The 17,538-nt window shown below is 35.0% G+C and overlaps 1 protein-coding gene across 2 annotated transcripts; it reads right to left on the reverse strand.

Annotated features, from left to right (window-relative positions):
- Positions 1–178: 178 nt before the first annotated feature.
- TUBE1 (tubulin epsilon 1) lies at positions 179–17,496 on the reverse strand. 2 transcript variants are annotated; one of them, XM_033234329.1, is made up of 12 exons: positions 17,364–17,496; positions 17,187–17,260; positions 16,509–16,561; positions 14,137–14,194; positions 11,378–11,493; positions 9,921–10,042; positions 6,718–6,810; positions 6,238–6,475; positions 4,124–4,264; positions 2,168–2,308; positions 1,307–1,481; positions 179–975 (listed from the first exon to the last, which is right to left on the reverse strand). In XM_033234329.1, exons 1-12 carry the CDS (start codon positions 17,386–17,388, stop codon positions 817–819), a joined length of 1,395 nt encoding a protein of 464 aa, XP_033090220.1. In that variant the 5' UTR covers positions 17,389–17,496; the 3' UTR covers positions 179–816. The 2 variants fall into 2 exon arrangements, with proteins under 2 accessions (XP_033090220.1, XP_033090219.1); XM_033234328.1 differs by having other exon boundaries at positions 6,238–6,413; positions 6,623–6,810.
- Between the last annotated feature and the right edge of the window lie 42 nt (positions 17,497–17,538).

Genomic DNA, 17,538 nt, shown 5'->3' on the forward strand with positions numbered 1-17,538 from the left:
TAACCTGTGGATCTGAAATATAAATTGCTATTAAAAATAAATTAATGTTAAGGCTAGAAATGAAGATTATAGTAACTGGAACAATTACAGCCATTTATTGCACAAAGTTTGGAAGATATCAAGCTTAGTAACATTCTGTTCATTTGTACAAATGACATGCAGAACAATAACAAGTAGCCCTGTTGAAAAATATGGACATTTATTATAAAATCAATTGGTTTGATAAGAAAGCAATTATTTAAAAAGTTTAATACAAATACATGTTAAGTGTACAAATTAGGATTCTTTTGAGCAAACAAATTGTTATCTAAAGAAGAAGCAAAACCTCCTTAACAGTTGTACTAAAACCTATGCCCGAAAATTTAGTGGATATTACATGGAAATATTTATACTGTGTTCTTCTACTCCCAGTAACTACGTTTAAAGAATCAGGATAACTTAAATAGAATATCAAAATATAAATTATAAATAATTACAAAAATATATCTATACAAGATTTTAATTGAAGACATGATTATCAGTGCATAAATGCCTAAATATGAGGCTATAAATACAGCAAAATATTCAAGAACTCTGTTCTCTCAATTTTAGAAAAGGGAACTTTTCTGAAGAGAAATGTTTGAAGTTAAGGTACTAAGATTTCACTAATTTCACACATTGGTATTACCAACAAATTGTGATTAAACAGAAATCACTCTTTTAGACAAAAATATTTCCTAATATGAAAAAACTGGTTTCCAAATTACAAAAATGTTGAAACAGAAAGGTCAGAAAAAACAATGTGAAATTAAGAAAGTATTTTTGAGGGTTTCTTTTTTACATAGCTATGCTTAGTCTGGGTAAATCTTGCACAGGCATGTTTTTTGTGGCATCCAGTTGGTTATATTCCTGTATGAGTGCTGATAAAGATGACACAGCTTCTGTGAAATAGCTTTCTTCCATCCCTTCAACTTGTAGATAGTGATGAAGGTGAGCCTATAAATTAAAAAATTAGGTAACGTTTACCATTTCAGGAACTTTAATGCATACGACTATCCTAAAAGGTAAATATTCCTTATTAAAATTAGAGTTCATTCAGCTCTACACTTGAAAGAGAACTTGTGTCAAATTGAATGAATCCCATAAACTCATGAATGTTCTCATTTAGAGTAAAAGTAGTACGAGCAAGCCTCTCCTCTTCAGTTATAATCAGTAGAACACACATAATAGAGAAGATCACCTCTGATTTGTAACAGTGTAATTTTTAAGAATACACCTTAAATCGCCAAAATAAACACACACAGTTACAAAGCTGTACAATAATTACCTTTTTCTTGTAGAGCCTCATGAATCTCTCTTTCAGTTCCATGAAGGTGGGCTTCACACATGTGTTATTTGCTAAAGCTAATAAGGAATGAGAATGGCCCACAGGAGGTATGGAACACAGGCTGGTCTTCCAGCCTTCTTGATTCCAGGAGACAAATTGTAGAGATGGTTTTAATCTGAGATTTAAAAAAAAAAAAAAAATCTCAAAGGTAAGAACTAAGGTACTAAAAATGTCTGCCATATTAGTTAAACCAGCGCTCTTATTAGTTAAAACAGAACATTATGGATGGTATCATTCTAATTGCTTAGTTTATATGCTAAGTTATCTATTTTTTACCATTGGCAGTAACATGGTACAGTCTGACAGTGAACCAAGAAACATTTTGTGGGGGAACATTAAATTGGCTGTGATGGTGATTCAAGAAGCTAGAAACTCATTCCTTAAGAGGAGAAATCTAGGGATATAAACAAATGAAGGTACTATCATTTTCCTTACTTTGTAATTCAACAGACTAGTTTTCTTATAAATAGAATGAAATAGTAACACAAAAATCAGAAGTACTAGTAGTGGTAGTAGTAGTACTGGTGGCACTGATAATAAAAATAGTATAGCTATGATTTTCTGAACACTTTCATAAAACATGTCAGATATCATTTAATCCTCCTAAATAAAAACTATGTACTATTATTATCCTTATTTTACACTTGAAGAAAACAAGGCACAAAGAGACTAAGTAGTTTGTTCAAGGTCACACTTTAGTAAGTGGTATTGTTAGAATTTGAAGGGCGGCTGTTAACTAACTACTATGCCACACTGTCCCAAGCAGCACACACAAATTATCTTTAAAAATAGAAACCAAACCTTTCAATATTTCTACGAAGATCTGAAATTTGTACATTTCCTCTAACCATGAGCGCACAGGCAAGGTAAAGACTGTGTTTGGGGTCCGCCCGAAGCAGCTGGTGATCTTTACTAAAGGCATCTGAAAACATCTGATCCAATCTGCAACAATGAAAGTGTCATTGTTTATACAAAATATTATTTCTTTCTTCTAGGTATAACTAAAATGAAGATAGTCCTCTATAAGTAAATACACCACACTAAATATTACACTAACAAAATACTAGATTTTACGTATTCTAAAAATATTAAATAACTATAACTTTCTTGAAGCAATCTTGATGATATGAAAAGAGAAGAAATCATGTAATGTTTTCTTTTTCTGGGGGGGAAAAGCTTCTGCAGTATATTGGTGATTTCAGGTAGCCACAAAATGTTGACTGTAGCATTACTGAACTCTATGTAGTACTGATTTTTGAAACTTGTATCATTATTACTTAGTTCAGTATACCTTATTTATTTCATAGTATCCAAACTACTAAAACTAATTAAAAGCCTGTAACATTAAGACTATTACTTTGTAAAGTATATTATATCATAAATTAGTTAACAGGAGGAAATTATCAAAGGACAATGTGAAGCTCTCCTATAAAAGATGAAACTCCATAGTAGTGCTCCTAAAAGCAGACTTTTAACCTAAGTCTTTTAACTGAAAGATAAAAGACAAAAGAAAATAAAGGTGACTGACAAAGTTTATATCTAACAATACACAGACTCCAATGCTAGGCTGATGCCAATGGACATTTAATAATCACCATGTTGCACACACTGGGTATGCTTAGCTTGTTAAGGTCACCAGCATCCCATGCAGAAAGGGAGTCCTATCTATTAGTTGGCAAAGTGGTCATTTGCTATTGGCTTAGATGAAAACTTACCAATATCACTTGCGACATTCCTGAAGTATAGAATTATCTTGTCAAAACTTTAATTATAAAAAGGAATCTTTAATTTAGTTTTCTTTAAAAACTTTTAAAAAATTATTTTCAATCTGTTTTAGAGACAGGGTCTTGCTTTGTTGCCCAGGCTGGAGTGCAGGGTCAAAATCATAGCTCAATGCAGCCTCAAACTCTTGGGTTCCAGTGACCCTCCCACTTCAGTCTCCAGAGTAGCTGGAACTACAAGTGCAGACAGGGTCTCACTATGTTGCCCTGGCTGGTCTTGAACTCCTGGGCTCAAGTGATCCTCCCATTTCATCCTTTCAAAGTGTGGGGATTACAGGTGTGAGCCACGGCACTCAGCCAATTTAGTTTTTCCTTTCTTATTTACATACTGTCCCCTTACAGAGTTTGGCAGGACCTTTGCCCTCAGTCAACTGTGAATGCCACTGTGAACTTTTCAAGCTCATTGTCAGTATACATGCTAAGAGCATCTTTCAAAACTACATTTTTTGTTAAGTATACTGATGTACTCTTCATGCTCAACAATGACACACAGTTATAAAGCAAGGTGTTCTGGAAAACATACAAAGTTACATCTGAAATTGTTCTACGGGACTGGGCTGTGATAGTAGCTTTAAAACAAACTCTCATTTAATCTACCCAGTAAGTATATGAGGTAGGTACTATTTCATTTTTACAGATGAGAAAAACTAAGAAAGTTTAAGTCACTTGCCCAAGGTCCTGTAGCTAGTGACAATTAGGATTCAAATGTGTTTGTCAGACTTCAAAGGACTTTTCATAAGCCTACACATTTAACCATTCAAGTTCAAATGGTTTAATACTGACATTTTTCAACAATTATTTCTAAATAAAGATGCATTCATCTAATGGAAAAACGGCTGTCATCAACTGTATTTTATATACTTCTCACAGATAAGATGATACAATTAAATAGCTAGAGTTATTGCAAACTTTTTTCTCTTAAAAATGTTTTTAAAGTAATATGGGGCCTCAAAAAATTGAAACAGTTACACCTTACCTTCTAGGAGGAATGTTAACATCTGTCAGTGTATACAGAGGTGTTAGGCTTGACACGAGATAATGAAGTTGAGGAAAAGGAACTAAATTCATGCTGATTTCATTAAGGTCCATATTAAGGGATCCTTCAAATCTTGCAGAGCTAAAAAGATTAAAATGATGAGAAAATGTTTAATTTTAAAATTATACACTTTAAATGTAGCTCGATTTACTCAGCAGGTAGTTTCTCAAATTCTTTTGCACACTGTTCTTCAGTGTAGAACACATGCTTTTCTTCCATATTAGTGAAATTTAGTATCAGAACAATGATGTATAAAATAAAACATAACACACAACATCCAATTTTTTTTTTTTGAGACAGGGTCTCACTCTGGTTGCCCAGGCTGGAGTGTAGTGGTGTGATCTCAGCTTACTGCAACCGCCGCCTCCCAGCTCAGCCTCCTGAGCAGCTGAGACTACAGTAGGCGTACAGCACCATGCCTGGCTAATTTTTTATTTTTTGTAGAGATGGGATTTTCACCATGTGCCCCAGGCTGATCTCTAGCTCCTGGGCTCAAGCAATCTATCTGCCTTGGCCTCCCAAGGTGGTGAGATTACAGGCATGAGCCACCATGCCTGGCCCTACAGTAATTCTTGTTTCTAGATTATCTGAAGTGTAACCAATATACTATTACAGTTGCTTATTACACATATAAAAATATCCTATTTAAAATGAACTTTATATTTGAGTTAAATACATATAGGTCAATAATTAGTAACTGTAGAAACAACTGAATTCCTCAAGACTCTGCTTAATATATTCTATAATCTACAATATAATAATGGCAAAGCAATCTCTGATACCAAAAAGCCACAGAAATCTTTTGGTCCAGCTAATGAGGAGCTACAGATTAGTTGGTTTAAATGATTAAGACATTCCACAGCTAAAAAATGTTTAATTTTGTCTATGTGTTTCGCAAGTGTGTCAACCACAAAATCTTTTTTTTTTTAATTTTAATTTTTAATTTTTTATTTTTTTATTATACTTTAAGTTCTAGGGTACATGTGCATAACGTGCAGGTTTGTTACATATGTATACTTATGCCATGTTGGTGTGCTGTACCCATCAACTCGTCAGCACCCATCAATTCATCATTTATATCAGGTATAACTCCCCAATGCAATCCCTCCCTCCTCCCCCCTCCCCATGATAGGCCCCAGTGTGTGATGTTCCCCTTCCCGAGTCCAAGTGATCTCATTGTTCAGTTCCCACCTATGAGTGAGAACATGCGGTGTTTGGTTTTCTCTTCTTGTGATAGTTTGCTAAGAATGATGGTTTCCAGCTGCATCCATGTCCCTACAAAGGACACAAACTCATCCTTTTTTATGTCTGCATAGTCTTCCATGGTGTATATGTGCCACATTTTCTTAATCCAGTCTGTCACTGATGGACATTTGGGTTGATTCCAAGTCTTTGCTATTGTGAATAGTGCCGCAATAAACATACGTGTGCATGTGTCTTTGTAGTAGAATAATTTATAATCCTTTGGGTATATACCCAGTAGTGGGATGGCTGGGTCATATGGTACATTTAGTTCTAGATCCTTGAGGAATTGCCATACTGTTTTCCATAATGGTTGAACTAGTTTACAATCCCACCAACAGTGTAACAAATATACAAGAAAAAAACAAACCCCATCAAAAAGTGGGCAAAGGATATGAACAGACATTTCTCAAAAGAAGACATTCATACAGCCAACAGACACATGAAAAAATGCTCATCATCACTCGCCATCAGAGAAATGCAAATCAAAACCACAATGAGATACCATCTCACACCAGTTAGAATGGCAATCATTAAGAAGTCAGGAAACAACAGGTGTTGGAGAGGATGTGGAAAATCTTTTACATCATATGATACCTATTAATATTCCATGGAATATACTTGGGGAAATGCTACTTTGGAGTCACAGAAATTAAAATTATGCTTGATCACACCAAGAAAAGAAGATAAAAGACAAAATAAAAACAGAAGCACCTTCTACAATTTAGAATAACTAAAAAATAATACTACAAAAATTCAAAATATCACCAAAAGCACAATAAAGTTTTTCGACTATCCCTGGATAGAATTACCTCGTTAGGTTGAGCAGCAAATTTGCCACAATGTTATTCATTGCATCAAAGGGCTTCTGATGCCGCGTTTTCAAAGCCCCAGAACTTGAAGTAACCAGACTCTTTGGCTTCACAGTTGTACCCAACTTTCCAGAATTCACCATGAGGTCGATTTTGCTAATGATGTCAAATAAAGACTTTTGAGGGAAAAACATCGGGAGAGAAGCTATTAAGAAGAGTGGATGTAGATGATATTCTACTAGGAAAGAGAAAGAAAAACAATTTAAACTGATTTTTTCTCTAAGAAGGCTGAAAAGTGAAGAGAATGTTTCATATAAACACATAAACATAATACAGGACTGAATATACATGACATTCATCCATAAGTTCCAATGTCATTTCTTACTTGATTGTCAATGGGTAACACACAGTCTGCATGCTCATTAAGTTCCTTCATTGCCAAGATGCTATTATAAGGTGAGGTTATGACATCATCCTCACCAGAAGGATAAATGGAAGTCACAAATCTGTATACTTCTGGGAATTCGTCTTCAAGCATCTTTAAAAGAAATGTGCCAAGTCCAGATCCTGTTCCTGAGAATTAAAATGTTTTACAAAATTAGCATAAATGATTCAGAATATAATTGTGAGGAATTTGAAACTTTATTTTTTTTGAGACAGGGTCTTGCTCTGTCACCCAGGCCGGAGTGCAGCAGCATTATCACAGCTCAATGCAGCCCTGATCTCCTAGGGTCAAACGATCCTCCTGCCTCAGCCTCCCAAGCATCTGGGACCGCAGGCATGCGCCACCAGGCCTGGCTAACTTTTTAATTTGTGTAGAGACAGGGTCTACCTATGTTGCCTAGGCTGGTCTTGAATGCCTAGGTTCAAGCAAGCCTCTGACTCAGCCTCCGAAAGTGCTGGAATTACAGGCATGGGCCACTACACCTGGCCAGAATTTTATATTTGTAAAAATTTTCAACTTATTTCTGTGATTATGTATTAACTAATCTAATTTTGGATAAGGAAATGAAGGCAACATTCAGGAAATGAAGTCCTGAATTCCATCTCTGGCTCTGACAGTGAGTTTGGGAGGGCTGTCTATATTTTACTCCTTTTCATATTTAAGTTATATCTATGTAATGCCACAAGAACCAACTGCACATGCACAAGTAAAAATTCAACTAAGACAGTGTTCAGTCTACATTTGATATTAAGCAACTTAAGAAAATCAACTTGACAGCTTTAGTGTAGTGTGTATACAATCTTCATGATGAAGAAAACTATCATGTCATCAAGCAATTTAAACAGAGTTAAAATTGTTTACAATTAAGCATATCTACCTCGAATTTCAAAAATTTTCAAATATGAAACACTACTTATTTAAAAGCAGAAACTCTAGGAATCTCATTAAAGGTACCTTTCTGATACATAAAGTTACATTTACACAAATTCAGAAATTTTTCAGAACTTAAAACTGGAATCCTCTAATCCAGTGTTTTTCAAACTGGGTTCTGAACTATTAGCAGGCTATGAAACTAATGAATAGATTAGCACTGTTTTCTTTTCTTCAATGAAACAGTAGAAAATAACATGTCAGATGTAGTATGAGTAAATACTGTTTTCTTAATATATTTTTTCGTGTGTGTATGCTGCACTGTGATATATAAAATGTATTTCACACTATTCTGGTTAAAAAAAGCTTAAAAGCCAATGTTCTAATCCATGCAGATAAATATTAAAAGGCTATGATGCTAAAAGTACTACATCAAAGTGAGGGAGATTCTTGGGGTGATCTTTAATGAGAAGGACTTTCTAAGCATCATTAAAAAACCAGAGCCATTACAGAGAAGACAGTTTTGATTTCATTAAAAATAAACAAAACTTCTATATATACTTAAAAAACCCATAAACAAAATAACAGGACAAACTTACAGAAAAACCCTTCAATACATAGGATGGAGGACTAAGTTTCCCTAAGAAAAAGTTCCCACAAATCAACAACAAAAAATATGAATAATGCCACCACAAAATGGGCAAAGGATAGAAATATTTAACTCATAATAAAAGAAATACAAATTGCAAATAGAAGTAAAGATGCTCAACCTTTCCTCTAATTAAAATTAGATATACTTTTGCATGTAATAGATTTATGTCTCATGATACTCAGTGTTGGTGCTAGTGTAGGGAAATAGAAACTCATACACATTGCTGCCAGTGAGAAGCACTGGTGCAATATTGTAGGAAGGTGTATAGGTAATATCAGCCAAAATTTAAAATGTACATATGCTTTGGTCCTATCTTCTTCCTAGGAATACTGTCCAAAGCTATAGTGGCACAAATGCAGAAGTATTTGCCCCACACTTTCACTGATGATTGGCTGTAAAAACTAAACACCATAAACACTTAACACCCATCAATAACAAACTCACTTTAAACTGTATAATTGATTCTATGACAGACAGCTGATATGGAAAGATGTTCCAGGAAGAGATAAAGTGGAAAAATTACAGAATAGTATATATTGGATAATCTTGTTTATGTAAAAATATACATACATGCTTTGATAGGCATAGAATATATCTGAAAGAACAGACATAAAAAGACCCCGCAAACCTGACCACCTGTGAGAACAGGGAGTAGGGATCAGACGTGGGAAAAAAGAACTTTACGTTTAACCTTTAGTAATATTTATTTTTGCCATTTTAAATGAATTGCAAGTATGTTCTTCTGAGATGTTGGGTAATAAAGGTATTTTTTAGAAAGATATAATGAACTATAAATCAATTAAAAAAACTAACTCAAATTTGCAGGTTAATTATACTAGTACAAAGACAAATTTGTTTCTTAACTGAATGATTATGAGGGTTTTTTTAAAAGACATGGTTACACAGCAATTTTAACTTTTAATTTTACAATGCTATGTCAATGAATAATATGTATAAAAATCAACTGTACATACACATAACTTGCTGAATATAAAATCTTAATCTCAGGTTGGAGGAAAAAAGTGTGATAATTTTGTTCTTTTAATATTTGGTATGTCTATTTAAAAATCAGCAAATTACATTCTGTTTCTATTTTTACAGAACAGGGGAGCAAAATACTTCAGTTCTAAGATATAGACTTCCCTGGGGGAAGGAAGCAATGCTGATCATTTATTTTTAGTTCAAGTCAATTAACTGCCATGTAATAAATGATCTAAAGGAATTGAATAAACTAGTTTCTTTTACTTTTTTTTCTCTTTTTGGAGACAAGAAAGGCTTGAAGATGGTTAAAGAAAGGGTACTGATATTCTTTGGCAAGTATACTTTATGAAGATGTCAAAAATGCTTCACTCTAGGAAACAGGGCTGTACAGGCAAACTCTGAGGAAAAAGTCAGCATTCCTCAAAAGCTCATACATCCTGAAAAGTAGCTGCATGTTCCGTAAAAGAAACTAAAGGTACAAGAAAAAAAATTTTTCCAGTATAGTTCTGTTGATTCTTAAGAGGGCTTACATTAAAAAAAAAAAAAAGAGAAAATAGTGACACAATACCACAAAATTTTAAGATAAAAAGGTGTATGTTTACATACTCAAACTATACACCCTCTGAATAGTTCTATCTTTATCAAGCACATGTCTAAAAACAAGACTTATGTTTGCAAAATGAATTCCAACTTATACTTTAACACTGTTATAGGCAAGTGAGTGAAAAATTTTACCTCCTCCCATGGAATGTATTATAAAGAAACACTGCAAGCAATCACAGTGCTCTGCCGACTTTCTGAGTTTCTCCAAAACCTGGTCTTGGTAAAGACTGCCGAAAACTCTGTGACCCACAGCCCTGAAAATAAGAACAAGGATTTAAAAAATTCCTTGCATTTTTTTATTAGTTCTAATCTAAATAAAAGGATTTTAAACAAATTTGAAAAGTATTTTTATTGAGCTAAAGTCTATTCTTGTTCATGTAAATAAATCATACAATATCCTGAATATACCAGATAGAAAACTTAACAAATATTCAATATCTATAATCTTCAAATATGTGGATAAGATCATTAGTAATGAATATTAAGCTATGATTTTCTAAATTTATCTTCTTAACCTTCTCTTAAGGTACAATTCCGACAAAACAAGACTTCAGTTACATAATTTTTTCTTCTCTCCATTTAAGGTGAGCTCTGAATTGTAGTGGATTTTACATATTAGAAAGCAAAATGTGGTAAGCTATAGAGACACTGAAAATAAAAATTTAAACAAACCTATTCTGGTTTCATATATGAGAAAAAAATGGTCATATCATGTTATTAGATGAAATGGCACATGGTAGAAATTGATATTCATGCAGCTTGGCAAGTCTTTTTAGTTGTCCAAATTTGCAAGTATCACTATGATGAATTAAAGTAAAAAAATTTCCCATAACATGCATTTCAGGTATAACTCAAAAGTTACATAAGTTACACAACAATTAGTGAAAATGCAGTTAGGTGGTCAGATGGGCTCACACACTAAGTGACTGGTTCTCTGGGAACACGAGATTCAAATTTATGTTTTAGTAAAATTATACATCATTCCACATTATGAACCTGAGGGACTGGCTGCAAATAGTGAAAATAATGAATATGAGAGATTTGCAAATAACAAGGAGCTACTTAATTTCTAAAAAACAGCAACAGTCTCAATGTGAATTCTTAAGTAATCAGTGTTGAAGCTTTTTTCACAGTAAAGAGAAGAGACCATTATACACTCAAGGGCCTAAAATGCCTCAGGCTCAGCTTCAATGCTACGATACTTGTCTGGCTTGCATCTCTTATCAATTCTATTACATCTGACCAACTGGACAACTTGAGAGCAAGTCAAATAACACAGATAACAGTTAATGGAAATACTTAAAACATTTGTCACTATTTAGCTATTTAGTGTTCTTCAAGAATCAATTTATGAAAAGGAATTCAGCGAATTAATTTTTCATAATTTATCTTTTTCTTTAAAAAAGTTACAAGGAACTAGGAGTAAATACAGATGGCTTCCAAGCCACCATTTATTAAGGTGGTGGGCTGAAAGGCCTAGCATTATGTGGCAAATTACATCTTGTTTCACATCAGTGGAATCTCACAATGAAGAAAAGATTGCTCTTTTTTTTCAGAAAATATTCAATTTTTACACTGTGTATTCTCACCAATTATTTCCTGAGCCAGAAATATCAGTGATGAGCTGTTTTGTATCAAATACATCTCTCAGTGGTCCCTGCAGAATTTCATTCACTACCCCTTCTTCCATATCAATCAAGACAGCCTAAGAAAAATAAAATATAATTAATGTATTTTCCTTTAGTTATTCACTCTGTAAATGAAAATAATTTATGCACTGAATATTGCACTGTTCTCTCGATAGTTTAAGCTTAATTAAAATCTTCATGTAGAATCTGTTGTAAAAATTAAAAAATAATTTCCCTCTGTTTGAAAGGTGGAATCCAATTAAAAAATGGATTCTAAATTCTTTTATCTTACTCCAAAATGCCTAGTTGGGGAAAAAAAGCCCAAGAATAATCCCCTCAACTGAATTTCTAACAAGGTCTCAGAAATGTAAAAGGCATCCTTAACCAGAATAAGTTCTCAATAAATATGGGATGCATTAATGCATCTGCATACCAAGAACAATCATGCTGCTCCTTATGAACCACAGCCCAAAACTGCCCAATTCAAATGAGTAAATTTACCATTACGTGCAAAGCAAAGACACTGGATAGATGTAAAAAATGACAACATGGTCCTTTCCCCCAAGTAATTCACAGTCTAATTCATTACCACAAACGTTAGCTGACATGACAGAAAACCTACGTTTCTAAGAAGAAATGAGAATATAAAACACAAAATTAATTATGGAAAGAAAAAACAGGAAAAAAAAGATGAAGAAAATCTAGTAAAACGTAAAGCAGGGATAGCTTGGCAGTAGGATCATGTCCTGTCCTCCCACTTCCCTGTACATTCCATATATTCTATAGTGAGGAAGAAGAGTGAAAAAGTGAACTAAGTAGTTAAATAAAAAAGCAAAGCTGAAACAAATTCTTAGGGTACACTAAACAATGATTTGTTAACTCTTTGATTCAGTGTCGCAGAAGAAGTGCTTGGTTTATGGCTTTCAGTTCTGTTACCATTAAGCAGTGAGTTTAACCATTTGTGTAATTAACCATGCTACTTTAAGATTTACAATTAAATTAATATAGCAGTATATCATAAAGACTACAAAACTATGTTTTACAAATGTGCTCCTTTATATAGAGCAATCATATATACACTTTACATGCAGAGGACTGTATAGGGTTAAGCTTGGCAATGTTAGGTATTTTCAAGGATATTTCTGACAATATGCAATTTTGACTTCAAATGCTGACTTTAACACCTAAACAAACCAAAGAGAGACGTCACTATATGGGCAAATTTTAGTACAAGTTGTGAGATTATAAAAGAAAAAACAAATTAGATTATACTGGCCTTGTTCCAAAATAGATTTATTGAGGTATGTGGAAGATTAAACATACATAAATTATACCCTCAATTACTCTGCTACCTGGCAAGGGAAGCAATATGCAAATACAAACTGATATTCGGGTACCTCCTGAAATTAGTTTTGATAGAATCATTACTGCCCTAGTCACTTAACATTAAAATCTTGACATATAACTCTTCCAGACCTTCCTTGTTATATCAGGCCCTTGTTTTTCCTTTGGAAATTAAACTTTGGGAAGAGTATTTTGGGTTCTTCACTTAGGCATCCAAGGTCTGGAGTCACAACTGTTCCAGGATTTGATGTCTGTATTTCCTTGCAGAGCCGCCTGGTTTCTCCCTAATTGTAACATGATTTATAAAATTCTGAGTATTTATTAACCTAAGAAACAACACAGTGGAGGGACCCAAGCACCAAGCTATCTTGTAAAGCCTGGACTCATCAGTGATCACAACCACACAATACCAAGAGCTCCTAAGGAGAAAATGGAAGAGTATCTTCTCGGAAAAAAAGTCAAAGGCTACAAAAACATGCTGATTTATTTTTTCCTAAGTGTTTCCTCCACCTCTCCATCTGCTTACTGATATGGCTGTAGGAAAAAGAGTCAATTGGGAGTAGTCTAGGAAATGTCAAAGTCTCTTTTTCTCTATGATTTGGATTGGGATACCCGCTCTCTCTACATCACAAAGCATACTGTGTTAGTCAATTTTGTAACAGCCTGCAAGCACATGATCTCTGCCCTAAATTTTGTTTTCCAAGGACATCAGAGATTGCAGATAGATGATTCCCAGATGTCACAAAAGTATTGCTCACCAGTGTTTAAGCTACTACACCAGGTCTGATCCTTAGCATCTCAATTCCTTCCATAACATTTAAACTTTCTTTTCTGTTATAGTCAAAGATCACTGATCAAAAATCAGAAAAAGGAGTTCGTTACACAGAAACAATCACAGAAATATTGTTGGAATGATTAAGACTGTAAAAAAGACTGTAAATATGGGCTATGAACCTGAAGTACTTGGTTCAAGAGAACTTACATGGTTAACGGTTTTTATTCACTACAATGTGACTGGTTCCATGATTTGTACCGGTAGTAACCTTAATGCAAATAAATCTTCCAATGTCTCTGAATAAAACATTAAACTGTACTAGTATGTATTTCAGGTCCCTAGTGTTAAGAAGGCTCATTTTGTTATTTATCTAGACACTATTTCTCCTGAAAAAAGGCCCACTACAGTGTTTTAAAGTACGGGCTTTTCCCCCTAATGTGTTAGGTGGACACAAATGTCTGCTTAGTTATATTTATATTAAATGTGGCTTAGTAATTTTTTTCCACTTTGAAAAGTTTAAAGTTTTATTCTCATGATAGTTACTGAGCACAGTTCTTTAAAAAATACATGTAATATAAGAATCCAAGCTTATGTATCTTACTCGTGCTTTTAAAGAACATATTTTTCCCTTGGAAATACTTCCACCATCACCAACCACTCTGAAAGATAAAAAAAAATGAGAAATGGTCATAAGATCTTCCATGGCTAATAGTGCTATCAGGTACTAAAGTTAACTTCCATTTATATAATAAGACTGCTTATAGGCCAGATGAGGCAGACACAACAGCTATTCCTAATCTCTTTCTTCCTTGCTTACCCCCCAATTAGGCTGAAAAAGTGAGGTAGTCATTTTCCTGGCTTTCTTTGTAGTTAGGGCTGGCCATGTAATCCATCCAGTTCTAGCCAATGAGATAAAGGGGAAGCTTTATCTGGGAAGCTTTTAAAGAAGGACCAGATGCTGTTGGCGCCTATCTTCTTCCTCTTTCCTGCCTCAAACATGAATATGGATGTGATTCCTGGAGCAGAGACTGCCATTTTATAGTCATGAAGTAATAATACAAGTACAAAAAGCCAGCACACTTGTGGACAGTGGAACATATATAGTATTAGATCTTTGAGGCATTCCTTTAAAACTAGAACATCTGATTTCCAGATTTGTGAGATAAATGGATACCTTTACTGCTTAAGCCACCATTAATGTGGTTTCCTGTTGCAGCTAAATACCCATCAACAGATATAACTGGTATTTACCACTGAGTATCTAAGGTTGTTCTCAGAATTTCATGTTGGAAATAAGTTGCCAAAGTACTGAAATCTAATGCAGTATATGGGTCAACCAAGACAGTTCACAAGACAGAATATATGAAGGGCAGCCAATTGTCAGGCCAAATCCAACTAGCTGCCTGTTTTCCTAAATACAGTTTTATTCAAATATGGACACATCCATTCCTTTATGTATTACCTGTGCCCACAGTCATGCTACAGATCAAAAGTGGTGCAAAAGACTTTATGGTTCACACAACCTAAAATGTTTACTTCCTGGTCCTTTACAGAAAATACATGCATGCCAACCCATGCTGTAGGTAAATTCCTATCATGCTGTTCAAAAGGTGCAACAATTTGGTAAGAGTACACAAAGATATGGTCTTACTTCGAAAAAGATTTTTTGTACTAAGCTGTGGAACAGATGCTGCATGTGTTCATAGTACACAGAAAGAAGTGCAAGATGCCACAACTCTGCTTGCTAAACTTACCGGGAAAAAAATAGTGCTCTCAGGTTAAAGTATAAAACACGCAGAGTAGATGAGACTGTAGTTATGAAGAGTCACCTTATGAAGAAAGAAAAGCTCCCAGGCTGCGTCTCAACTATGTAATACTCAATGTAAGCATTGGGTAACAAGAAGTAAAGAGGTGGGTGTAGGAACTTAGCAAGAGAAGCGTCTCAAAGGAAGTATTACAGAGGCAAATTTGAGACTCCCAAGAGAATTTAGAGGTGAGGATATTCTGGGCTACAAATAAGAGGGAATCTATAGTCTATATGACAGATATCTCCATAAAATAAAGATAAATGATACCAGCCATTAAAGTAATACACCTAACTTCCTTTGGTCTGATTCCATGGTCACCAAGCAACCTTCAGATTATTGAATAGCTTTTCAGTTAGACTTCCTACTAATGTAATGTGCCTATGACAGAAAATGAGAATCTGGTCTTTGGTTAACCTGGCTGTACTGGAGAGCACTGAATTTATGTCAAGATGCCAATGACACTTCTGAGTTTGCAAGTCAGTGCCCTAGATAGACTCTGGAATTCACCCAGGAAGCGGGGACTAATCAGCTTTCTCTAGAAGATAACTGCTCACACACCCAGCCAACAATTTTAAACTAGAAGTGATGTTCCTATTGGATTAAAGCCTGATATGAAGTATATATTTTTCAGTTTAAGCACATGACAGTTTTATAAAGTATTTTGAAAACACATGAACCTAATGATTTATTATTAAAAACTTATGGAGATATCTGAACGGCAACTTAAATTACTCTTCCAGATAAAAGACATATAGTACTTACATATACTCTTTATTAAATAAACAAAAACAATCCAACAACTGCTTGTCTCCTTTTTAAGTACATTTTTATACTTACGGCATATACGTAAACAACATATTTTTCTTTCATAAGTTAGTTATTACAGGATGCATTAACAAGATGCCTCTGGGAAAATTTCAGCTTTCCTTTAATGACACTTATCTCAAGGTTAAGTTAAAAGAAGTTACACTAAAGGGAAACCTGTTGTCTTGTTCTGCAAGACGATGTAATATTAATAATCTAATAGAATGAATATGTTTTCAATAATAAAACAAAAAAACACAGCTTTGCAGCTACTGGTATTTTTATCGTCCTTTGAAGAATGATCTCCCAAGCTATTGAAACTTAAAGCATCACACTGTGACAGACTTTAATTCCATCTTACCTGGTGTCTACATTTCTAAAGAAGCTGCTTATTGCCTCATCATAAATTCCTTTCTAAAAAGAAAAACATATGTTAATAGCATTTAGGTTTTGCTTCTCGCCCAAATCAAGTTCTTTCCATTTTAATTACATAATACTGTAATGGGTAGGATGAAGCTCTGAAAAGAAAAAGCAAGTATCACAAAATGCGGAGCCTGATTCTTCCCAATCTCCTTAGAACAGTAAATGCCATGGGATCTACAGATAAAGTTCAGCAGCAGGTGCTAAAGAAAGGGTTTCACCCATAGGACTGTAGAACATGTCCATCAAATGAGTGTTTTCTGGATTCTTGGTGATCTTTTTAAAAGCTGACTGGTTAAATTAAGGAATACAATAACCACATGTGTTATCTATTTTACAAAGTACTTTCCCATATACAATCTCACTGCTCTGCACACGAACACCAATAAAGATGAGACCCTGAGAATCAGGAAAAATGTTAAGACTAAGGTCGCCGGCCAGTGTTCTTTTAGTTTAGTGTGCGTCTGACAGCAACATGTTTAAAAACCAGTACGTTATTTACAGAGAAGATCCCATGCATCTTAAACGGGTCAAATGAAAGCTCAAGTCGAGTATTTCCTGCGTATAGGCTGGAAGACCTAGCTGACAGGCGAGGGGGCTCGTGGCTGCGGGCGGGTACCTGGTTGACCGCGGCGTGCTCCCTTAGTGCTAGGTCCCAGAAGCAGCAGCCGATCTGGTTTCCGCACTGGCCGACTGCGACCGGAGGAGAGGAAGGAAAGAGAATAGGACATTAGGCAGGAAACAAGGCGGCTGGATTCCACGGCGACCAGGTCTCTATCCGCCCGGCGTAGCTCACCCTGTACGACCACCGACTGTGTCATGCTGGTGCGCAGCCTGCTGCGTGCGCCTGGTAGCCCGCGGCCACTTCCGCATTCGACCCGCAACGCCTCTTTACTAGAGGGCTGCCGTAAGTCACGCTGCTGCCGCAAGCCGCTGCCGTCGCTAAGCACGTCCCTAGGTTCAGGCTACAG

This window comes from Trachypithecus francoisi, unplaced genomic scaffold, assembly GCF_009764315.1.
Source record: "Trachypithecus francoisi isolate TF-2019V2 unplaced genomic scaffold, Tfra_2.0 Lachesis_group15, whole genome shotgun sequence".
Classification (NCBI taxonomy): Eukaryota; Metazoa; Chordata; class Mammalia; order Primates; family Cercopithecidae; genus Trachypithecus; species Trachypithecus francoisi.

Bases quoted from the DNA above. Each gene is read 5' to 3' on its own strand.
- TUBE1 (XM_033234328.1), bottom strand. From the start codon at position 17,388: ATGACACAGTCGGTGGTCGTACAGG. The intron at 2,309-4,123 runs GTAAGGTGTAAC...TCATTGTTGCAG, and splicing joins GTTAACATTCCTCCTAGAAG to ATTGGATCAGATGTTTTCAG. The intron at 976-1,306 runs GTAATTATTGTA...TTTAATTTATAG, and splicing joins TGAGGCTCTACAAGAAAAAG to GCTCACCTTCATCACTATCT.